General features: G+C 34.1%; 1 protein-coding gene and 1 pseudogene across 2 annotated transcripts in view; both read right to left on the bottom strand.

Moving 5' to 3' along the window:
* Positions 1-25343, bottom strand: part of Hfm1 (HFM1, ATP dependent DNA helicase homolog) — a 131405-nt gene that overhangs the window by 83076 nt on the left and 22986 nt on the right. For both annotated transcript variants that reach the window (XM_023720346.1, XM_023720347.1), the window contains exons 5-13: positions 23196-23458; positions 22876-22923; positions 14970-15040; positions 14391-14523; positions 13229-13380; positions 12254-12331; positions 11731-11889; positions 6305-6505; positions 6134-6222 (exon numbers count right to left, since the gene is read on the bottom strand). In XM_023720346.1, coding sequence (XP_023576114.1) covers positions 6134-6222; positions 6305-6505; positions 11731-11889; positions 12254-12331; positions 13229-13380; positions 14391-14523; positions 14970-15040; positions 22876-22923; positions 23196-23458 — 1194 coding nt within the window. The remainder of the gene's footprint in view (positions 1-6133; positions 6223-6304; positions 6506-11730; positions 11890-12253; positions 12332-13228; positions 13381-14390; positions 14524-14969; positions 15041-22875; positions 22924-23195; positions 23459-25343) is intronic.
* LOC105742794 lies at positions 2682-3084 on the bottom strand (annotated as a pseudogene).

Below are 25343 nucleotides of genomic sequence, written 5' to 3'. Positions count from 1 at the left end.
AAAAAAAATTGCAATGAGACAGTTTCAAAACAGGTTGGTAGGTGAATTACAACAATTAATACATTGCATATTGTTGTCTAATGCTGTTTCTAATGCTAACATTTTATTGCTGAAATCACCAAAATGAGGATAGAGAATAAAGAAAGAAAAAGGGAGAACTAGAGTGAATTAAGAAAACAAATTTTCCTTAGGTAAGTGTGGGAAATGAGCAAAGGAATTAATACTGCATATGTTTCTGTTCAAGAAAATACTTTTTGAACCAAAAACAATTAATCCATGAACACTGAATGGACAAAAAGGGAGATGATGGGATGCAAATTGGCTTAAAGAGAATTTATACCTTATATAGTTCAGTTTCTTACTCAGGTAAATTCAGCTAAAAATGTTAATTACTAAATAGTTACCCAGAAAGACCACATAAATCTATGTGAATGATCCTTCCATTCTGGAAAGAATCCTATAGGTTTTTGAAAATAACTTTCAGACTTAGTTTCTAAACAAGAAAATAAGCCTCATCACTTGATATATCTTATTTCTGCCTAAAAAATGGCATGCCTCAACTTGATTACCCAGTTTATTCCTAATAAATGAGGGGAAGATGGTGCGCTGTTGATTCTCCTGGGGCCTTCCCAGTGCAGATCCTTAATACAGACTTGCATGAGACATTAGCTTGGGCTCTAGACCTCCAGCTGAACTCATGGAGGACATTGCCATAAGTGCTAGGTGTTCAGCTGGAATTGTGCAAGATATTGCCAAGGGATCCAGGCTCTCAGCTAAATTCTTTGGGTCTGTAGTACATGGACAGATCATTTGCACTCTTCCACATTTGACTTTTTGGGTCAATATTATAAAATAATACTATAAATTATGTGTCCTGTATCAATCTATTTACCCTTTAATCCCTGACTACAACACCAGTTGGTTCTAAAACTAAGCATAAAAGCAAAACTGAAAGTTTAAAAGTATAGGTATAGTGCAGAGAAGCTACAAGTAATTTGGAATTGCTCACTTATTAGGAAGAAACTGGGTGCTCACACATTCTCCCAATGCTTGATTATTGCCTAAAAGTAGCCAAGAAATCCTCCTGATTCACAGGTTCAAGAGCTACTCCCTTTATAAAAATACTTCAAATTAAATTCTGGAAATTAACTGAGAAATTTCAAAATACAGACATATTTTATTATTTAAATGTGTAATACAGGAGAAGAAATTTAATAGAAAGTTAAAAGACTAGAGGTCAGAAAAGTTGGTCATGTTAGGCATAAAGATTAGAAGCTCTGTCGGCCCTTAAAACCAGTTGTGGTATGTGGTGGTGCGTGCCTGTAATCTTAGCACTGGGAGGCTGAGACAGAAGGATCTCTAGGAGTCTGAGCTTCATAGTGAGATCCTGCACTAAATAAATAAATAAATAAATAAATAAATAATTAAAAACAAAACAAAAAGCTAATCTGACCCCAAGTGGAAAGAAGTACATTGGTACTTGGAAAATGAGTCAGAAGTCAGTATGTGCTCATATCTGCATGTAACTATCCAATCCAATTTTAGTCTAGGGCCTACCACTAAACATTTTTATTCACTCTCTGAAGTTATTAATAGTAATCTAAATTTTTTAACCATGGACTATTAGTCTGCTGAGACCATCTAAGATTAAGTGGTTTATCATTAAGTAGTAAATAACATGACTCCATTTCAAGAAGATTTTAATCTAATGTTTATCCTTATTTATAGCAGAGTAGTACTGTTCTGTGAATATTGTCTTTATCCACTCATTTTTTGATATATGTATAAGCTAATTCCAAGATTTAGTTATGTATTATGCTGGTATAAACCTAAGTATGGGGGCCGGGAGATGGCTCAGTGGAATAAGCGCTTGAGTTTAAAATTTTTTTAAAACTGGGTATGTATGTATCACTGTAGTATGTTTTTAACTATTTCAGAAAGATACCTAGAAGTGGAATAGCTTGGTCAAATGGATTTCTAGTTTTAGTTTTTCAAGGTGAAAAATCTCACCTTGAAATCTAAATAGTGACTTCTACACTGGTTGTACTAGTTTACATTCCTACTGACAATGTGGAAGGGTTCCTTTTCCTCTATAGCCTTGCTAGCATTTGTTATTATTTGATTTCTTAATGATAGCCATTCTTTCTGGAGTACATTTGAACCTCAGGGTTATTTTAATTTGCATTTTTCTAATGGCCTGAGATGCTGAACATTTTTCACGTATGTATCATCCATTTTGTACTTTTTCTGAGGAGTGTTTATTCATTCCACTTGCCCATTTTTTGGACTGTCTTTTATTAGACAAAAAGAAAAGGTCTGAAGGGACCTAGTTTTTTTGAGTCTTTGTATATTCTAGTATTATTGGTCTTCTAAGGAATAGCTGGCAAAATATTTTTTTTCATTCTGTAGCTTGTCTCTTAGTCTTTTGGCTCTTTCCTTTACTGTCCACAAGCTTTTTAATTTGGTATCATCCCATTGATTCTTTATTTATTTATTTATTTATTTGCTCTTTTCAGTTTATTGCATGAAGGAGTTACACGAGTCCAAATGAAAGTGGACCCAAGTGGTTAATTATGCAAGCTGTGAGTTTTTTAAACTCGTGACAAAGGACTGAAGGGATGCTCTACTCATCCTTTCAATGCAAGCAAATCCTCACATAAGCCTCAATGAGCCACAAGCACTTAAAATCCATGAACCTCTAGCTGATCTTCCTTGGCCAGTTCGATCTCTACCAGGAACTGGCATATGTTCTTGCACTGGTCACCTGGAGCTGGATTACTTCTCTATATTCTGGATGCTCAATGACTACTGTTGCAGGCAAAATTTCTTCTTAAACGCCTTCACCAGTTTCTTTTTATGGTAACCAACAGAGATTCCTTGGATGGTGGTGAGGGTCTTCCTGACATTTCTCTGTTGGATTCTTATATGGATATAATCTTCAGTGCCAGCAGGAAGTAGGGCATCACCCTTACTTGCATCAGTAAAAAGAACGAAAGAATGGAGGTAGCGGACATAAGATACTATTCCTTTTCCTTGGTGCAAACTACCAGCAAGAGGTGACTTCGGGTGAAGGCAGGCAGGCATAGAGATGGGGGAAGGGGGATGGGGACCAACTGCAGGGAAGCAGGGGGAGGCAGCTGAGTTCTCAACAGCTACTCAGTGACTGGGGATCTTGATAGTATTTCTTGTGCAAATGGTGCTGTTCAGAAAGTCCTTGCCACCCCCAACTTTACATTGTTGGAAGTTTTATCTTTCAGCAGATTAAATATTTAACATTTTGATCTTAGATCCATTTTGATTTTAGTCTAGTACACAGTGAGATACATGGTTCTAGAGTCAATATTCTGCATGTGGATAACCAGTTTCCGGGCACCACTTATTAAAGAGGCTATCTCTCCTTCATTGTGTATTTTTAGCCCCTTCATCAAAGAGCAGATGATTAAAGGTGCTTAAAGGTTTTTTTTTCCTCTTTTGTTCCACTAATCTATATCTGTTCTTATGCCAGTACCTTACTGCTTTTGTTAGTAACTTTGTAATATAATTTGAAATTGGGGCTTTTGATACTCCTACTTTACTCTTGTTGCCCAGGATTGCTTCTGCTATCTTGGATCTCTTCCAGTTTCATATGAATTTTGTTTGTTTCCTCTAGTTCTGTGAGAAGTGCTATTGATATTTTAATTGGGATCATGGTAAATTTCTATTATCAGTTTTAGAAATAAGGCCCTATTTTTTTTTTTTTTTTTTTTTTTTGGTCAGCTCAGCCTGCCCTGAGGGCAGAGCTTGAGCTACATGTAGTGCCAGGAATCAAACCATAGTCCCCTATACCTGCCTAAGCTTGCCTAAGCAGGCACTTTCGACTGCTGAGCTATTTCACTGGCCCCAATAAGGCTATTTTGACTACACTGGCTCTACCAATCAAGGAACAAAGGATATCTCTCCATTTTCTAATGTCCTCTTCCATCTCATCTTTCAGAGAGCTATAATTTTTACTGTAGAGGTCTTTCACTTCTTTGTTTAGTCATTTATATGAAAATGGATTGACCTTGAAATCATATTAAGTGAAATAAATTAGACACACAAATATCACATGATTTTTCTTATATAGAAAACTCAAAATATAAATAAAGAGAAAAATAAGATAGATTATAAAAAAGAGAGATAGATTTTTGCAATTGGGTAGGGAACCAAGAGATAAAAGAGAGGAATGAGGGAAGGAAGGGAAAGGGGATAAAAAAGAATAGAGATGTGTTAATGTGTTATGTAAGTGTACCAGCTTTCCTACAAGGATTGTGATCATTATATACTGTCAACATACACTAATAAAAAACAAAACTGAAAAAAAAGTTTGATCTAATGAAATAAACAAAAGATATTCATAACTAAATTATAATAAAAGCACAATGTGTTTATTAAAGTACATACAGAGAAACTGAGGATTACAAAAAACTGGTATTAAAAGTGTGACTTAAAGAATAACTTCAAGGATAACTTGAATAGGAGTTATGTAAAAAACATCCAAAGAAAAGAAAACATGATGCAGTACTGGTTAAGGTAACAGCTGGAGGTATCCATAGAATACAGGCCAATATGGCTTGAATGTAGTAAGCAAAATAAAAACACAGTAATGATGAGTCTAGAAAATTAGCTAGATATCATATTATACAGGGTACTATAAACCACACTAAGGACTTAAGAGTTATTAGGACATATCCTACTTATTCTAATAACAGTTAGAAGCTACTACAGGCTTTTAAGCTGGAAACTGAAATATTTAGTATTGCAGTCCCCTCCCCACACACACACGTGGGGAACAGGGTCCAGTCTTGCTTCAAACTTGTGCTGATTCTATTGCTTTAGCCTTCCCAGTTCTGGGATTACAGGCATGCACTACCACACCCAGTTTAGTGCTGTAATTTTAATCACTTTGTTATATAGAAAATACAGTGAGAAAAGGGAGTAATTGAATGGTCAACAGATAAAAAGGACACAGACCAGATAGAAAAATAATAGTGTCTAATGGAGACAAAAATGACATCTTTCAGATACATATTCACAAGAGTCATGATACCACGATCTACTCACATCCCATAGGCCCCATGTCTTATAGGACCCATCACCATCTCTCACTACCAATACATTGGTGACCAAGCTGGTTATTATATTTGGAAGCAAGGATAAATAAGACTTGGTGACTGACTGTATACAGGAAGGAAGGTAGGAGAAATATCAATGATTGGTTTTGGCTATCAGCAACTAGAAAGATTATATATAATTATCATGGAGCATGCTGGAAGAGCAGCTGGTTTCAGACAAAGAATCAAGGTTGTATTTTGAACATACTGAATTTAAGATGATCTTAAGTTACACAATCAAATATCAGCTAGGCAGATAGACTACAGGTCAGTTTAGAAGGTAAGTCCTGGGTGCAAATACAAATCTGGGAATCCTCAGACATAAATATTAATTCAACTTCATGTAAATAGATACAAACACATAGGAAGGTGGAATTAGAAAGATTGAATCTCAGAACCCTCCAGAATGTCGAATTTTTCAGTTTGGTAGAAAAGGTGAAAAGGAGACTGAAAATGAGTAGTTTGAAAGTAGTAAGCAAACTGGTAGAAGATGATCATGGACGAAAAGAGTCTAGTGTGTTTAAATAAGGCAGAGGGGGTCAAATTTCTTAGAGGTTCATGACAGATTACTTAGCAAGGTCAGCTTTTAGTGAAAGGTTATAGCAGCTGGTGTATTGAAATTGCACCAAAAATGAAGATAGCAACATGGATAATCTTTATTTTTTAAGAAATCTAGTTATGAAATAAAGATAGGCTCATAGTTTTATTAAGATTCACTATCTATTATTATTTTACAGATGAGAAAAATAAAGCTTAGAAGGATATTTTGTTTTTTGTTCTGGCTGGCTCAGAATGCCTTCAGGGCAGGTTTGGCTGGCTTGAGTTCTAGGGATCGAACCACAGCAACCTGAGGCTGACTGCTTTGTTGAAGCAGCCACTTAAAGAACTGAGCTAATGGGCAGGCCCCCAAAAATAAGGCTTAGAGATGTTAAGTAACCTGCCCAAATTATTTTAATTGATCCCTAAAAATCCTACTATCAATCAAAAGTGAATAAATATACCTTTGTTTCTGTTCCATAGTCATAACAAATTTAGCATCTTTCACAAGAACAGAAGCGGCTTGTTGCACACCTTTTCTTGTTGCACAAAACTGAAAATGAATTAATACTTTCTTTATTAACCATGTTAAAAATTGAAAACCATACTAAAAATAAGCAACCAACATTTCATACCACAAGAGTAGGTTTCTGATCAGAGTATGTTTGTATAACACTGGCAACTTTGTAGTTGAGAGTTAAATCAAACTTAAATTCAGTCTGGTTACTACTGCAGGGAAATCCCAAGACCACTTTCTGAAGTTTCACAGGTCTATGGCTCTCATCCATTTTCAGACATACAGCAGGTCTTTCACCATCTGAAAGCCATTCTGCTACCTTGAAAAGACAGAAACATGGACAATCAGTCTTTCCTAGTGAAGTTTTGTAGTTAAAAATAACCCAGTTATAAAACACATTAAAGTTATAAAAGTATTTATTTCATATTATGTTACTGTTACATTAGTAAATGCTAACAGTATTTTAAAAACTTTATTAGTACATGTCTGTGACACATAATGAATACATTCATTGCGGGGTTAACATATATATCACATCTTAATCCTTTTAATTTTTCTAGCCCCTCTTCTGTCTCCTTTCTCCTGGGCCGACATCTCCAGGTCCCCTCCTCATTTGCATAAAAGCAACCTCCCTATTTCCTACAGTAATGATGCAAGACAATACCTTTCAAAAAAAATACTGAAATATTGTCAAGGTTATCATGGTTAGAAATAAGATCATATAAGAAACTGTAGCCTCACAGAAGCAGAAGGATAAGACTTTAGGAGTAAATTGAGAAAGAGGATATGAATAGACAAAGAAAAAACATTCACAGAAACAGTGATTACCACAAACAAAGAAATTTTAAGAATTACAAGGTAGGGGGCTGGAGAGATGGCTCAGTGGTCTAAAGCACCTACTTGGAACAAGCTTGGCAAAGCACAGGGACCGCGGTTCAATCCTCCAGCACCACATGCCGGCCGCGCCCCCTGGTGGGCTGAGCTGGCCACACACACACACACACACACACACTAAATGTTAAAAAAAAATTAAAAATGTAAAAAAAAAAAAAGAATTACAAGGTAATTAGAAGGGAATCCATTAGAGAACAGAAAGATCAGGGAAATGAGGAGTAAGGAGAGTAAGGGAGACTAACAGAGGGTAATTACGATTGAAATATAACATATATGTGTATATATATGTGAAATTCAAAACAAAAATAAACTTGACAGATATTTAATGTTAATATATAAATATTGAATCTTTTTTTTGATACTGGGTATTGAATTAAAGACCTTGAGCTTGCCAGGCAGCTATCTCCCTGTCTAAATATATTGTATGTGTTGAAATGGCACATATAGGCACTACAATGTAGTACAATTAATAGGTGATAACAAGACAAAGAAAGAAAAAGATTTTTATTTATATAATAGCTGTTTATGAATAAGTAAGGCACTGGGGCATGCTAAGATGGTGATTGAGCCTGGGCTGGTGGCTTGCACCTATAATCCCAGCACTTCAGAGGCTCAAAACAGGAGAATCACTATGATTCTTATTTACGTAGTGAGACCTTGTACTAAATACATAAAAACATAAATAAAAAATAAGATAATGATAATCAATAAACTTGACAGATGGGCCAGCTAGATAGCTCAGCAGACTAACGTGCCTGCTTAGGCAGAATGAAGCAGCTGGGATTCGATCCCCAGCATGCTGTGCCAGCCCTGCCCCTGGGGTACGGTGAGAGTTGATTGAGACTGGGCATGGTGGCGCGAGCGAGCCTGTAATCCCAGCACTTGGGAGGCTTAGAACAGGAGAATCACTAAGTATTGGATCTACATAGTGAGACCCTGTAGACCCTGTATGAAATACAACAAAAGAAAATAAATTTTAAAAACTTGACATATTTAATATTAATATTATAAGTATTTAATCTTTTTTTTTTTTGGTACTGGGGATTGAACTGAGGACCTTGAGCTTGCCAGGCAGGTTCTTATGCTGCTGAGCTAGCTCCCTGTCCAAATATTTAATCTTGAATAATAATAATTTCATTATTATATTTTCCAGTGTTAGAATTCAGAAATTTGACTGCTGGTAGGATAAAGAGAAGTGTCTGCTTAACCAAATGAATGTAACACTAAATGTAATGTATCCTTAAAATTTTATATATCCCTTAGTTAGTTTACACTTTAAAAAAGATAATAAAAAGTAATTTTAAAAAACCTTAGAAATACAGAATTTTACTAAACAAGATGACAGAAATTCAACATTGTTATATTGCATATTGTCTTCAAATTAGTTGTTCATATTACCGAATATAAGCATACAGAATTAGGAAATATAAAAAAAATTAAAAAGAAAAAAGTTTAAACATTAACTGTCCCTTTTAGCAGTTCCTTTCAGCAGTACAATTATCCAAGGTAGCCTATGTATATATATATTTTTTTCATTGATTTTTTTCTTTTATCCTTTCCCTCATCCCAGTTGTTTTTTCCCTTTTATAGTACCTATTGTACCTTTCAGATTTTATTTTTCTTTCAGGTTTTTATACTAGAAAGACAATATGCTTATATATGCAGGTCTGACTTTCACTTATGAGCATGGTCTTTATAGTTGCATCCATTTACCTATAAAAGCCTCGTTTATTTTTTATAGCTGATTAATACTTCATTGTATAAAAATACTACATCTTTTTTATCCATTCCTCAGTTGATGGGCCCCTGGGCTGTTTCCAAGATTTAGCTATGGCAAATTACACTGCTCTAAACATGGGTGCACATATATTCCTGTAATATGATGTTTTCAGTTCATCTGGAAAAATACCCAGGAGGGCAGTAGCTGTGTTCAATGGGACTTCTAATCCTAGCTTTTTGAGGAATCTCCACACTGATATCCATAGTGGTTGTACCAATCTACACTTCCACCAACAGTGGAGCAGGGTTCCTTTTCCTCAGTTTCTGCCAGCATTGTTATTGGTTGATTTCCTGATGACAGCCATTCTAGGGTAAGATGAAATTTCAGTGTTATTTTAATTTGCATTTCTCAAATGATCAATGATGTTGAACATTTTCTCATATATTTATTATTTATTTTTTTATTTTTTTTTTTTGTGAAACCGGAGATTGAACTCAAGCCCTTGTGCTTGCCAGGCAAGTACTTATTCTACTCAGCCATCTCCCTGGCCCTTTATTTGCCATTTTATTTCATCTGAGAAGTGTGTATTCATCTCAGATTCCATTTTTTTTTTTTACTGGATTTTTGAATCTGGGAGCCTGATTTAAAAAAATTCTTTATGTTCTAGATAGAAGTCATTTGTCTGAAGGACAGTCAGCTAAAACTTTTTCTCAATTCATGGATTTCATGAATTTTCTTTTTTTTTCCTCTGTTGGTAATTTCTTTTAATGTCCAAAAAAATCAATAAGATGAGATCCCAGTTGTTGATTCTTTGAAGTATTTTCCATACAATTAGGATTTTGTTCATGAACTCTCTACCTACTCCCATGTCTTTAAGATTTCTACCTACTTTCTCCTCTAGATTTAGTGTTTTTGTTTTAATATTTAGATCTTTGATATATTTTGACCGTAGTTTAATGCATGGTGATAGACATGGATCTAATTTTAGTTTTCAGCATTTGGGAAGCCAGCTTTTTCAGTACCATTTATTAAAGAGGCTATCTCTCTTCCACTGAACATGTGTGGCCCATTTGTCACAGATAAGGAGTCTGAGCATGACTGCAGTTGTTTGCATCTTCTGACCTGATCCACTGATCCTTAGGTTTGTATTTATGCCAGTACCATCCTGATTTTTATCACAGTAGCTTTGTAGTATAATTCCAAGTTAGAGATTGTGATGTCTCCTGCCTTTCTTTTGTTGCCCAGGATTGCTTTTGCTGCTCTAGGTGTTCTCTGGTTCCAGATGAATCTTAGGAATGTTTTTTCTAGATCTGTGAGGTATACTAATGGTATTTCACTCAGGATTGCATTGCATCTGTATAACAATTTTGGGAGTATGGTCATTTTCACAATAGTGGTTCTTCCTATCCATAAGCAAGGATTATTTTTCCATTTTCTGAAATCCTGTTCACTTTCTTTGTTCATAGTACTATAAGACCATGAATATTTTCAAAGATCATTTCATTGTTAATCATAACAGAAAAAGTGAAAATAACAATCTTCCATTATTATGAGGTTGGATAAAAAAATTAAAAAATCACAAAAATAGTACAAAGGAACATTAATGACATGGAAATATTTGCAGATATATCAAGATGTAGGTAAAAAATTATATATATTATGATTTCACGTTGCTATGTTTAGGATATGGTTTAAGTATATCCCCTAAGAGTTCTTTTGTTGCAAGCTCAGTCTCCAGTATAGTATTAACACTATGGCAGTGGAGTCAGCCTAGGTCACTGGAGATGTTACCTTCTGAAAGATTAATGCTGGTATTACAGAGTTAGTAAATTCTCATGAGAATGAGCTGTTAAAAAAGTTGAGGCTGATCCATGAGTGTGTCTGACCTACTATATTATCTCTTATTCTCACATGTATTCCTGCCAGAGATTTTTCCACTGTATGATGAGGTAGCCTGGAACCTTATGAGACTAAAAGATGAGGTCATCTACTCTCATATTATCAACCTCTTTACTAAAAATAAATTATCCTGCATCAGGTTACATTTTGTTATAGCAATAGAAAACTGTCTGATACACAGCAAACATCTGTAAATACAAACTCTGAATTTCCATTGTATTGTTTTCCTGTACTATAAATTCTATATATTACTCATGAATATGAACAAGTCATTTTAATAACCAGAAAATGATTAATTGTGCAAATTTAAAGATGAAGACAAGGTGCCTGGATAGCTCAGTCAGTAACGCATGGGACTCTTAAAGACAAAATTTTCCATTGGAAGAGAAAATGTAACAGGTATCTATAATTTCCAAAAACACTATAATAGGTTGAGAGGTATATAAAAGAATACATTCTTTTTTAAGAAATTTGCCTAAAAATAAAAGAAAAACTTAATTCATATATTATGGAAATATAATATCACATATAATTATCTCTTTACATGTCTAATATACCCATTAACCATGATAACCTCCTAAAGGACAGGGGCCATATATTCTTACTTTTTGCATCAATCATGAGTGCTTATTACAACAGAAATGGGGAGAAGATGATAATCATATCAGCAATTATTTTTATACTCCATCATACTTAGCTGTGCAATTAGAGTTAGCTGGTTATTTTTTTTTCTTTTGAGTTAGCTGGTTATAATGACTTAAAACAAGGTGTTTGAAATCCATGAGAGTAAGACTTTAGATGCTAGCAATCAATAGATTCCACTAACAATGTTTTATTCAGCCTAATCAACGAAAGTTCATGACCTTAATATTGTCGTACCTATGAGATTGAGCCTTAAATTTCTATTACTTATTTTCCTATAAATATTTTAGGTAATTGTCAGGCAAATCCTTTCTTTTTCTCTAAACTTAAAAGGACTAAACATTTTACAAGTCAAAAAAAATATTTGATAGACTAAAATTCTAACTTACATCCTCAGCATTTGGAATTGTTGCAGACACAGCTACAAATCTTATTGGAATATTTTTGCTTTTATTTTCTAAAGGAGGAGATAAAGACTGTACAGTTTTCATCCTGCTGACTACAACTTCAAGTGTGGGGCCACGATTTTCATCTTTTACAACATGTACCTAAGCAAAAAAAAAAAAAAAAAAAAAAAAAAAAAAATCAACAAAGATTCACTAGTCATAAAACTAAAAAAATCTGTTTGATCAATTAAAACATAAATAATACTAACATTTATCCTTCAGAAAATGAGCACTTGCCACTTTAAAGGATTAAACATTATTTGGTTGAATTTTTTTTCTTTTTGAGACAGGGTCTCTCTTATATAGTTCAGGTTATCCTTGAACTCACAGTAATCTTTCTGACTATCTTCTTAAGTACTAGGATTACAACTCTGTCCTACTACCCCTGGCTCAAAATGCCTTCACTTTATCTATTCTAATAATATTTTTTATGTTTATCACTTGAAGTGAAGCATATGTTCACTACCTCATCAATAAGAATTAGTCGAACCAGCTGGACCAAAGAGTTGTCTCTCCATTTCCTAGTCATGCTGTCCCATTTTTCCTATAGGAAACAATACAAGCAGTTTAATTTGATAAAAAGTTAAAGCAAATACTGTTTAAGACATCAATAAATTTTTTAATTTAAGAAAGTTTTATTTATTAATTATTTGGTACAGGATCTCACTACACAGCTCAGACTCCCAGTGATCCTCCTGTTTTTAGCCTCTTCAGCAGAGGGATTACAGGCATGCTCCACCACACTGGGTTTCAGTGGCTGGCTTTGTATGGAACCAGTACAGCATGTAGTACCAAGGATTGAACCCAGATCCTTCAGCCTTTCAGGCAGGCACTTAGACCACTGAGCTATATTCTCAGCCCCAAGACATCAAAAAATTTTTCACAAGTATAATCAGTATTTTGATTGACATCTTAAAAGTATCCTGAAAAAGATTTAAAGACTAAAAATTATTTAAAGGATTTTGACATCTTATAGTTATTTAAAAATAAGCCTTCAGGTTTTTTTTTTAAAGTTTTAACACAGAATGCTTAAAATCACAGCCTAATTACATATGTTTAAGTTCCAACAAGGTACTCTTTCTATAATATATAATACATGGTCAAAAGAATATAAACTATAAATATAATTACAAATTATCCCCAATAATAAATTGAATATTCTTTCCTGATTTTTCTTGCCTTTTGCTTATTTATTTATCTTTTTGGCAGAACCAGGGATTGAACTCAGGCCCTTGAGCTTACCAGGCAAACAATTATTCTACTGAGCTAACTCCTTGGCCCCTTTTTGCTTATTTCTAAACATTCTTTTTGTACTTTTACTATTATTAGTTTTTGTGTTTGTTTATATTGTAAATATATGTTTCAACTTATATTTTAAGTTTTTCTCAATGAAAATAGAGATATTCAAAATAAGGAAAAATAAAGCATAAATAACACCTACTGGAGTTGTCATAATAATATGAGCATGCTGAATCTCAAATAAGTCATCCATGACTGTATCTCCAGTGAGTTCTTTACAATTCAATCCTATTGGTCCAAATTTCTCTTTCCAGTCATCAAAACGCTGACTGCACAGGGCTTTTATTGGTGCCACTATAATAGTATAATTTATTTTGAAAATGAATGCAATTTAAAACTTTGACTGATCAAGTTAGGATAAAATATCTATCTAGGTATACCCTAATATTGATAAATTTAAAGTTAGCAAGTTTATTGTTAGAGACGTAAAGCAAATCACCAAAAGGAACTAAAAAGTAGAAATAGGAGTAATGGTTCAGAAAAGTATAACTAAGAATAGAGATGGGCAAGACAGGAGATCACTGCTTTTCATTATAAGCCACTTAATAATATTTATTTTTAAGTCATATGCATATATTACATTGCGGAGATTTTAAAAATATATACACCTAAAAAAACGGAAGTATAAGTTTCTATGTAAACATCTAGAATTACAAAACAGGTGATTTTATCTGTTCAATTTAACTGTTCTCTTAAAAACAAGCAGATAAAATTTAAATCCTCTATTCAGATGTTACTCATTCATAGCTCTGGGAAAATGTGTTTTAAACTTAATGTAATAGACCAACCAATCATGATATATCTTTATTAAATATGTATGGAGGACTGAGGGTATTGCTCAGCAGCATAGCACTATACCACAAAAAAGGATAAAAGAATGTCAGGTGCAGTGGCACACACCTGCAATCTAAGCACTCCAAGATGCAAAGGTAGGAGTATCACAAGTTTGAGCCTATATTAGGTAAGTCAGTAACTCAGTGGAATCCTGACTTAAAATAAAAATTACACAAAGGCTGGGGAGGTAGCTCAGTTATGAAAGCTCTGGGTTTCCAGTATCCCCTGCTCCCAAAAAAGAGGGGAAAGATGAGAATTTATTAGAACTGGGAGTGTAGCTCAATGTAGAGCACTTGCCTAGCATATATGAGGTCATAGATTCAATCCTGAACAATGAAAACAAATAAATTAATAATTTCTTTCAAAATGTATGAAAAACAATAATGCCTATATCCTGAACTGAATTTCTTTTCCCTATTGCTCTAATGTTTTTAATATACCGAATCATTATTTTTATAACATATACTTACTATAGACAATTTTAATGTTCAACCATGGCAATGGTACTTCCATTAACAATCTTGTTATAGCTAGTTCAAACACTACAGTTTTCCCAGAACCAGTTGGAGCACAAATCACAAAATTCCTATCTGTGTAAAGAAGCTAAAAAATATAATTGAATTGATTATACAATATACAGAATTTTTCACACACATTCTCAAATTTTTAGAAAAAAATGTCTTAGGAAAATTCAGAAGAATGATGGTTCAAACTTTTTTTTTACTTTTGCAATTATTAAAATTTTAACCTTGTCCAGATCTTCCATCCTTAAAAAACACTGTTAATATTTTATCATGCTGTTTTATTTATTAAATAAATATGCTATACCTAGAATAAAATCATTCCTTGATTGTCCAGAAAAGTTCTTATAAATCTAATAAAAATCAACCCACCTACAAAAACCACACGTAATTAATTTAAAAAACATTTCTGAGCTCCTATGTGACTGGCTATGCCTCTCGAGATACAAAGATGTTATCTAGTTCATCTTCTTGGAGAACACACAAACTAGTGAAAACAGGAAGTACTAATTATGGTAAGGTACTTACATCATCAAAAGCTTTGGACTGTATATAGTTGAAATATGGAAATTCTTTGAAAATGCTTCTAAATTTTAACGCTTAGAATAACATGAAGGAGTTAAATAGTTCAACATTTTAAAAACTGGTTATTTTTAATTGAAAAATTCAGTTGTTATATATAGACTCTTATGAGGCTTTAACATTTAACAATGTGCCTTTAGCATTTACTATTTTGATATCTTAAAAAGGGAACTAACAGAAATTATCAAAATCTCATTCACATTTCATATTATGAGAACTTACAAAGTCCCTATGTAGAAACTTGATTATCTAAGGGTTATAACTTAAAAGTTAAATATGTTGGAAGATATGCAAGTATATAGAGACAAGTCTATCAGAACTACACTTCTAGTTTATCCAAAGTACTTCTTTTTCATATTTACCTTGTCTAAGTCACTTGATTTTTATCTCCTTTCAGGTTTCTAATTTAAATTACGAATGATTGCAATTATACTTCATTCACTGATGTGTATTTTTAGTCATATAACTCAAAACCCCTGTGTGTGATAATTTGTGGTAACTGCTGGTTTTAATTATAATTATCAGGATACTTGCTCAAGAGGAAGAATTTAAACCACTCTACCTCTATTAAAAAAAAAAAGTTGAAACATATAAATAAAAATAAAAAATTTCTATTTGACTGATAAAGTTAGGATAAAATATGTATCTAGGTATACCCTAATGTTGATAAATTAAAAGTTAGCAAATTTATTATTTAGAGACATAAAGCAAATCACCAAAAGGAACTAAAAAGTAGAAATAGGAGTAAAGTGAGAGACTTGCCAGATTGACAGAGATATTTTATGGCACTCTTCTTACCAGTCAACTAATTTATTTAATACTACCTTGTATGTAAAGTTCTTTACTAGATTTAGAAAACAACAACAAGAGAAGAAATAAGGGCCGGGAGATATCTAAGCAGTCTAAGTGCCTGTCTGGCAAGTGCAAGGAGCTGGGTTGAATCGCTGGTACCACATGCCAACCTGGTCCCAGAACCCTGAGACCAAGCTGTGTAGTGAGACCCTGCACCAAATAAAGAAATAAAAGATTAAAGAAAGAAGAAAATGAGTTTCTACAATCTAGGTTTTATAATCTATTAAAAGAGATAAGGTAGATAATAAAACATTGAAACATAATTAAGCACTGTATTTTTTGTTGTTGTTGTTGGTTTTTGTTTGAGACAGGGTTCCATCATATAGTTCAGACCAGCCTTGAACTCACTCTGCAGCCCCGGTTAGCATTAAATTCATGGAGATCTTTCTGCCTCTCAAGTGTTGGGATTACAGGTGTGTGCCACCATGCTTGGCTAAGCACTGCATTTTTTATGAAGATATAAGAATTCCGTGATTGCAGTGATCCTTTTAAAATTTAAATCAAATTATACAGCTTCTGTGGGAGGCTCAATAACTTCAGGCCTCCAATCCTATTGCAAGTGGGTTTCCGGGTTCCTGTGAAACTGCCACATCACGACTCTGCGCCATGCATCTCTTAATGATCACCTGAGTGCCTCTGACCTATAAAATTCTCTTGGTGCATCAGCGTCATTAGGGACGCTGACTTCCTTTTCCCCCACCTCTGCTGAGCTAAGCTCCTAATTCTTGCCCCGCCTATTTCCCATAAATCTCCTGCTATGCCCCGGAGGTAGGACTTCCTGTCATAGCCCGGTTGCCTAGTTACTCGCACCTTTTTACCCGCCAATGTCATTTCCCTAAGCCTCCACTATATATACCCAGGGTTTCCTTTGAATAAACGAGACTTGATCAGAATCCTGTCGTCTCCATTTCTCGCGTCTCCTGTCCTTTGTACTCTCCTCAATTCCCCGCTCCTCTCCCAGGTGACCTTCATTGACAGACGCGCTGGCTCGGGACAAGCTTCTCTGCTCAACTTCTCCTCTCCTTTCTTTCAAAGTACATAAACCTTTAAATAATCATTTTTCCCCAAAGCTACTCTCCAACCAACCTTACCTTTATAGGTCTGAGTTCATCTGCCATTTTCTCGCTGACTTATCTCCTCTAACTTATTGGACTCTGCTATTCTTCAAAAACATCAACCATGTGCCTGCCATGAAGCCTTGCCTCCACTTAGATTATTCAATTTCCTTGGCTCTTTCCCCTTCTTTAATTGCTCGATCTTTCCTTCTCATAAAGACCTGCCCTAGGGCTGGGGAGATGGCTCGGTGGAATAAGCGCTTCCTTGGCAAGTGCATGCGCCTGAGTTCAATCCCCGGATCCGAAAAAAAAAAAAAAAAAAAAAAAAAAAAAAAAAGAAAAGGAAAAGACTTCCTAAAGACCTACCCTAATAATTGTATTTAATTCTAAATTACGAACTTTCAATACCAGTAGTCCAGATTTAATCTTATTTTACCTTGCTCTACATTTTTTCTTTATAATGCTCATTACCTTCTAATATACTATATGATAGTCCCACATGTAATCCCAAAATTTGGAGGCTGAGACAAGAGAAGTGTCATTTGAAGCCAGCCTGAGATACATAATGAGACTCTGTTTTTAAAAAAACCCACAAAAATAAAATACTCTTATGACTTATGTGTATGTTACTATCGATCTATACAGCTCCCCATCATCATCTCAAGAATGTTAACCATTAATTCATAATTCTTCATATTACTCTCAGTTGTGTAGCATGTTAGAATGTTTGTGCCAACAGCCAAAAATATGGAATTTTCCATTTCTCAGTATCAGTCTTTGAGGAAATCTCATTGCTCCTTCAAAATACGTCTTTTCCTATAAAATATTTATTTCTAACAAGCCCAGAAGTAGGCTATCATGCTGGTTTCTCTCTCATTAGATATTTCTACATCAATTTATATTCAAAAAAATAAATCTTTGATTCAGGGTAGCTGCAGATTCAGTTTCCTAGTTCATAATAAAATTCAACCACAAACATCATTTATCATCACTATCAACACTTGAAATTGAATTTTTCCTTTCAACAAACTCTCAGCAGTGTCCCTGTAATTACATGCTATAATGGGAAAAAATGTCTGCAGAACTGAAAATGACAAGAGTACTGTGGCAGTATCAATCTCACAAAACTATTGTTATGAGAATTCAAAAACATAGTAAAATAGTAAAAAATAATCAGCAAATAGATTGTATTTAAGTAACCTACAAATGCTCAAATTATCATGCCTAGTTTTTAGTCTTCTGCTGTACATCATAAAGCATAGCAATTCAGTGAATCTGATGGAAAATAAAATTTTGGAATAATAAATAATGAACGTATAGATAGTGGTCTTGCCTAACAGAGACAGCTAAACAAACAGAACCACTTCAGCTCTACTCACATAGTATGAAAATCTTTAAAACACTTCAAAAGGTAGTGCTATTATACAAAAAGTAAATATAAAAATTTGCCAACATACTGATAATTAAACAACCATTAACTACTTACTGCTAATATATTTCCTATTTTCAACCTATTTAGATCACCAGGGATGAGACAAAAGCATGCTAAACAAAAGCATAAAAAACTGGCTATGTCTCAAATTCTTGTATCATCCTATATAACCTCCTTGTTTTCTCCCAGTATAACTGAATTCAGTTATTTGCATTGAACATACTTTTCATGGGTGGTCAGGCCAGCATGTTATAATGATATAGTACTTTAGAATTATGTCAAATGGGCCACTGTGTTCTCTTGCATGGTTGCCCAACCCTTACACTACAGGGTATACTACTTTTGTTACTTTTAATTGGCCCAAACTTGCTCTGCAGAGCTGGTTTCTTTTCCTACCTTTAATAAAATGTTGCTACCTTAAAAATAAAAGAATTATTTCAAATTGAGTACCTAAGATTAGAGTTACTCTGACCTAGATTTTCCTAGCTTGACTGTCCAATATCTAGAGTTTATTTCCTGTTTTTTGCAAATGGAACCATAACTTCTACAGATTCTGGTGTATTTCCCAGCATCTGGTCTCTAATTCCATATAATTAAAGCATAGTTTTGATGAGGTAACTTGACTGCTCGAAAAATATCAAATGGCACTGGCACAAAATCAGACATGTAGATTAATGGAATCAAACAGAGGATACAGAAACAACCCCAGGCATGTTCAGAAATATGATCTTTGACACGGAGGCCCAAAATATACAATAGAGGAAAGATAGCCTTTGTAATAAATGGTACTGGGAAAATCAGCTAGCCACATATGGAAGATTAAATCTAGACCCATATATCTCACTGCATACTAAACTAAAATCAAAATGGATCAAAGATCAAAATATTAATATAGAAAAATCTGTTAGAAGATAAAATAGGTAAAATTCTTGAAGACATAGGCATAGGCAAGAACTTTCTGAACTGAATCCCAATTGCATAAGAAATAACATCAAAAATCAATAAATGGCATATCAAATTTAAAAGCTTCTAAGCCGGTCAGGTAGCTCAGTGGACAAAAAAGCACCTGCTTAGGCAGAGTGCAGCAGCCGGGGTTTCATCCCAGGAATGCCATGCCAGGTCTGCCCCCAGGGCACTCTGAGACTGTGACTGGTGTGGTGGTGTGCAGGTGTGGGCCTATAATCCCAGCACTTGGGAGGCTGAAAACAGGAGAATCACTACAAGTCCAACTCACATAGCGAGACCCTGTAGATCCTGTAGACCCTGTACTAAATACATTTTAAGAAAATTAAAAATCTTGTACCCAGCAAAGGAACTAAACAACAGAGTAAAGAGATAACCATTGTTTGAGAGGGGCTGGGGAGATGGCTCAGTGGAATAAGTGCTTCCCTGGCAAGCGCAAGGGCCTGAGTTCAATCCCTGGTTCTGGAAAAAAAAAAATTGTTTGAGAGCTATTTCTTGGGAAAGGGGATTAATGTCTAAAAGATACAAAGAACTCAAAGGAATAGGTACCCCAAAATAAATGACCCAATAAAAAAATGGGTGCGTGAAATGAATAATCACTTCTCAGAAGAGGTACAAATAGCCAATAAATACATGAAAAAAATTTTCAACATCTCTGTTCATTAGAAAATTAAAATAACACTGAAAGTCTACCTTACACAATGACCATCATAAGAAATCAAATAGTAAATGCTGCTGAGGCTGTAGAGATGATGGAACTCTTACATTGTTGGTAGAAATGTATATCACTTTCTGGTTTCCTTTTTTTTTCTTTCTTATGCGTATAAGAAAAAAACCTGTAATACTAATATTTCTAGTTCTGGCTTGTTTTGTTTAATATGTTGTTCTCTATTTCTATTTTCCTGTAAATGGCAGGAATTTATTCTTTTTTATAGCTGAGTAATATTCAGCCATGTATATAAACCATATTTTCTTTATCCATTTATCTGTTGATAGGTACCTAGACTGATACCATATGTTAGCTATTGAGAGTAATACCAAAGTAAACATGGGTATCCATGTTTCTCTTTTGTATTCTGACTTTATTTCCTCTGGATATGTGTCCAAGAGTGAGATTACTGAATTACATGATAGTTCTATTTTTAGATTATTGATGAATCTGTTTTCTATAAGATATAATAATTTATATTCCTACTAACAAAGTATAAGGGCTCCTTTTCCAAACATTCTAATCATACATAGTGGTAATATACTAATTAGCTTGGCTAATCATTTTCACAATGTATACAATAATAAAACATCACATTGTAGACTTAAAAAATGTACAATTGGGGGGGGACAAAAAAATGTACAATTCTTATCTACCTATTATACTTCAATAAACCCAAGAAAAAATTTTTTAAAAAGAGTTTGACCTTTCTATTCACAGCATTAAATGATCTGATCCTAAGATACCTACTCAAGATCATCTTCCACTACTCCTTTTATCATTATATTTGATTTTGGCTAAACTCCAAAGTTTATTATTTCAAAACATATTCCACAGATTTTTCATCTCACCCTTGCCTATTGTTATTCCTTTGCTAAAACAACTTCTTAATTTATGGTCTTTACTATATGTTTTGATATATTGGAAAACAGAAGGATAGATAAAGCACAGCCTTCGCCTTCATGGAATTAATTCTTAGGTCATGAAAAAATAGTCACACAAGTAACTAGTGAATGATAATGAAATTAAATAAAATATACTAGTATAGGCAGGTACAGGGTATTAAATACTCAAAGATTTTACTGCCAGAATACACCAAATACACTTAAAACATTTACATTTGTAAGTGCCCAGACATGCAAAGTGGAATGAATATATATATCTTTCAAATATTAGACTTGTAAAAACCATCCCCAATCCACAAAATATCTCATTTCCTTTATTTCCCCTATTCGTTTTAACTTTATATGGCTGATCTTACCAAAAATATAAGAGATTGTATATATCTGTGCACTATACCTCTTCTTATCCAAAATACAAATTACCTATATCCATCTGTAAGTAAATATGGTTAACCTTCTCCTACAATACCAAAGATCTCTACTTATTTATACATTATGTATTTGGTACAAGGTCTCACTACACACTCCAACTCATATTGATCCTCCTGTTTTCAGCCTTCTCAATGCTGGGATTAATAGGCATGAACAATCATGCCTGGACTTGGTGCAGACTCAGCATGCCCAGGGCATAGCATGTTGTGCTGGGGATGGGAGCTGTGCCTAAGCAGGTGCTTAGTCCACTGAGCTATCTCACCAGCCCTCTCAAACATCTCTATTATCCTGTCACATGCTGGTAACAGTTTACAAACTGCCACCAATCTATAGACTACACTTGAGAAATATATGCACAAATCTTACATGACCCAAAAGATTCATCTTCTTTATCAACCGATAGAAATGCATAGGAACACAATGAAAGTATTAAAATATGATCTCATAAATATAAAACACTGTAAAATTGAGGACTAATATCTACAATATTCAAAAAACTTAAAAAAAATTACACCACTTAAAAAGACCGTGTCAAGAAATGGATGAGAGAAATGAACAGACACTTCATAGAGGAAGAAATAAAAATGGTCAACAAATACAAGAAAAAATGTTCAATGTCTTTGGTCATTAGAGAAATAAAAATTAAAACAGCTCTAAGATTCCACTTCAGTCTTGAAAGAAGGACAATAATTAGGAAATCTAACAACAAAAAAGTAACACTGCTATGGTAAAAAAAAAAAAAAAAAAAAAAAAAAAAAAAAAAAGAACCTTCCTGCCTTGTTGATGTAAATGCAAATAACCATTACAGAAATCATTATGGAGATTTCTCAAAGAATTGAAATTAGAAATTCCATATAACCCAACTACCCTCCTGCTAGATGTCTTCCCCAAGGAGCTTAAGTCATCATACTACAGCAGTACATGTATACCAGCTTATAGCAGCACAATTTGTAATAGCTAAACTGTGGAAGCAGCCTGTGTATCAACAGGTGATTACATAACAAAAATGTGGCACCTACATATAATGGAATAGTACTTGGCTATAAAGAATGACACATCTGAGACATCTGCATGAAAATGCAGAAAATAAAAGGTTGAGTGAAATAAACCAGACAGAAGCTTAAATACTGTAGGTATCTCATCTGAGTAAGGCAAAGTACAAACGAAGAAAATGATAAAGTATAGATAGAAAATCAAGGCAATAGATCTCTTGTAATAGAAAGGTAGTCCAAAGGTTAAAGACTGAGAAAGAAGGGAAGGGAAAATGAGAGGAATAAATATGTGCCATGTGCAGGACCCTAATAACCCCAATTAATGTAAATACTAGCATGAAGTAGGAAAAAAAGAAACAAGCTGCACTCCCCAAGATGATTGTAAACTACATGAATTTCAAACATGTAATAAAATTTTTAGATAATAAAAAAGGATATAAAGTCATTTAAAAGTTTTTGCTAGCACCATAAAATTATGATAAATTTAATAAAAAACACTGTAAAATAAAGGATACGGATTTCTGTGACAGCTTTCAATGAACCGAAGCCAGTTTTGGTTACTCCTAAAAAGCAAAAAACAAAACAAAACAAAACTACATACTTATATGGATATTTTAAAAACTATTAAAAAGTGCTTCAATATAAGTTGAATAAGTTTTTATTACTGATAAATTTAAAATTACTCAAAAGACAGCCTTAAAATAATACAACATAATAAAATGCAGAAACTACACATAACTTACTCAAACTGACTATATTTTTGTATTCTTCATCTATGGTAAAAAATTAATTAGTTTATATTTTTATAAAATTGAGTGAAAAAGCAAGGAATTACCTTGACTATCATTAGGCTGGAATGCAACAGAAAAAGACGGTACTTTGAATACATGTCCTCCATTTTCAGAACCAGGAAAAGTGTCATGTGCTTTAAACATGTTTGTACAATACTGAGGTTTCTGTTTATTATTGCTATAGTTCCATGGTTCCCCTTTGTTCATTTCTGTTGAGAAAGTTTCCACTGAGCCAATGTGAGAATCCATATTTGTACTGTCATTAGAATAAGTACTTCCATGTATGTTGTCACATATTTTAAATAATCTGAAAACAAAAACACCATGTTTTCCAGTTTTAGTTTTTCTGAATGTGAAAAACTAGAATAAAATTACCCCTTTCAAACAGATTAAAGTTTATCAAAACAATAAAATTAATCATTCTAAAACACTACTTGCTAATTCTTATCACTGACTTACATCTTTTCATTGAAACTCAAATAAAGTCTTGCGTGTTAGCAAGTCTCAAAATAGCCCTGAGGACCCATCACACTTCCTTTGTAGTTGCCTACAAACTGAATATTAAATCAGGACTAGACTATATAACCACTAGAGTACTACAAGGCTGCAAAAGTATGTGAATTCCAAAGCTAGGTCATAAAATACAAAATCCCTTCTTCTAGGTTTCTTAGAAGGCTCACTCTGTGGGAATCTAATCATAAGCATGACCTTGAGCAACAGCAATGCTATGGAGAGACATGGAGGGGTACTGAGGCCTCCTGTCAACAACCAGCACCAACTTTTCCAGTCAAGGCGAATAGGTCAACTTGAAAATGGATCAAGATATGTTACGTGCATGGGTCAATTCCCCTAAATGGATATCATTAACATGTATTGTAAACACATACTAATGAAAAAGGAAAAAGAAAATGGATGCTATAGCTGATAACAAGATGACCAGACCATATATTGGACTGTAACACAGACAGAGGCTGCCAATATCTTATACATTCTCATGAAAAAGCATGTGTCAAAAATTTCACTTAAATTTCCTAAGTTCCTAACTCAAAGGAATGCTCAGAAATGAACTGCATCCTCCAAATAAAAATGTTTTCATTTTAAGCCAATAAGTTTTAGAGTAATTTTTATACATAATAGGTAACGATTATTGACTAAAGTTAGTAAAGTGCTATACAGAAAGGGAAAAAGCTACTAAATAGTCACAGTAAAAGTAACACCTAAAAGTACTTAAATTTAACCAAAATATTATAAAATATATAAACACATATTAAAGGAAAGAACCAACAAATTTGTCATGAATTAAAAAGTTGTCAGCAATAGCATTTAGCTGGTATAGAAGGTACCAGATAATATATGCAGTTTTCTTAGCAAATTTATTGGTTGGGAGATATCAAAATCATATCAAGAAGAAAAAAAAAAGAATTTGAAAGATTCACACTTCCTAATTTCCAAAATTTCTAGAACTCCAGTGTGAGACTGTCATCAAGGTTGACATACTAGTCAGTGGGTAGAAATCAAGAATCCAAAAATATAACCCTTATGTGGGTTTGGATGTGGAATGTCCTCCAAAGGTGTTGCTAAAAGCTCAGGCTGGCACTATTGGGAGGTAATAAAAATGTTAAAGGGTGGAGCCTAGTGAGAGATTTGCAGGTTATTGGAGGTTTGCCCTTGATGGTGACAGTGGCACTCTGCATCCACCCTCCTCCATGTGCTGGCCAGGAGTGAACAGTTTCTCCACCATACTTCTCCCGATGGGCTGCCTCACCACAGGAACAAAAACAATAAAGCCAACTAGCCATAGACTGAAACCACTAAAATAAATCTTTCGTCTTTTAAAACTGTTTTTTCTCAGTCATTTTATTATAATAACAGGAGGCTAATGAATACATGGTATAAGAAACATATAGTTGTTGTTCCTCCTGTTCCTTGTTCCTGGTTAGAGTTCTTAACATATTTGAAATTTCCCAAGTAACTGGAATGACAGAAGTATCTTTTGTTATTCATAGGAGATCTTTGAAGCAGACCTGAGTTTATAATGTGCTGAGGAGATGACCCTTGCAGGGCCCTGAGATAGTTTCAGGATTAAGGGGCAGTAGTAAGAGGAACCAATCATGTTCTTAGAGTGTTGGTGCCTATGTCCCCTACTCACCTCCCCCCCCCCCCATCCCAGCTACCCGTGTCCCTCCAGTCTG

Source organism: Octodon degus, unplaced genomic scaffold (genome assembly GCF_000260255.1).
Source record: "Octodon degus isolate 3935 unplaced genomic scaffold, OctDeg1.0 scaffold00074, whole genome shotgun sequence".
Taxonomy (NCBI): domain Eukaryota; kingdom Metazoa; phylum Chordata; class Mammalia; order Rodentia; family Octodontidae; genus Octodon; species Octodon degus.
This window is presented reverse-complemented; position numbering and strand designations above follow the sequence as displayed.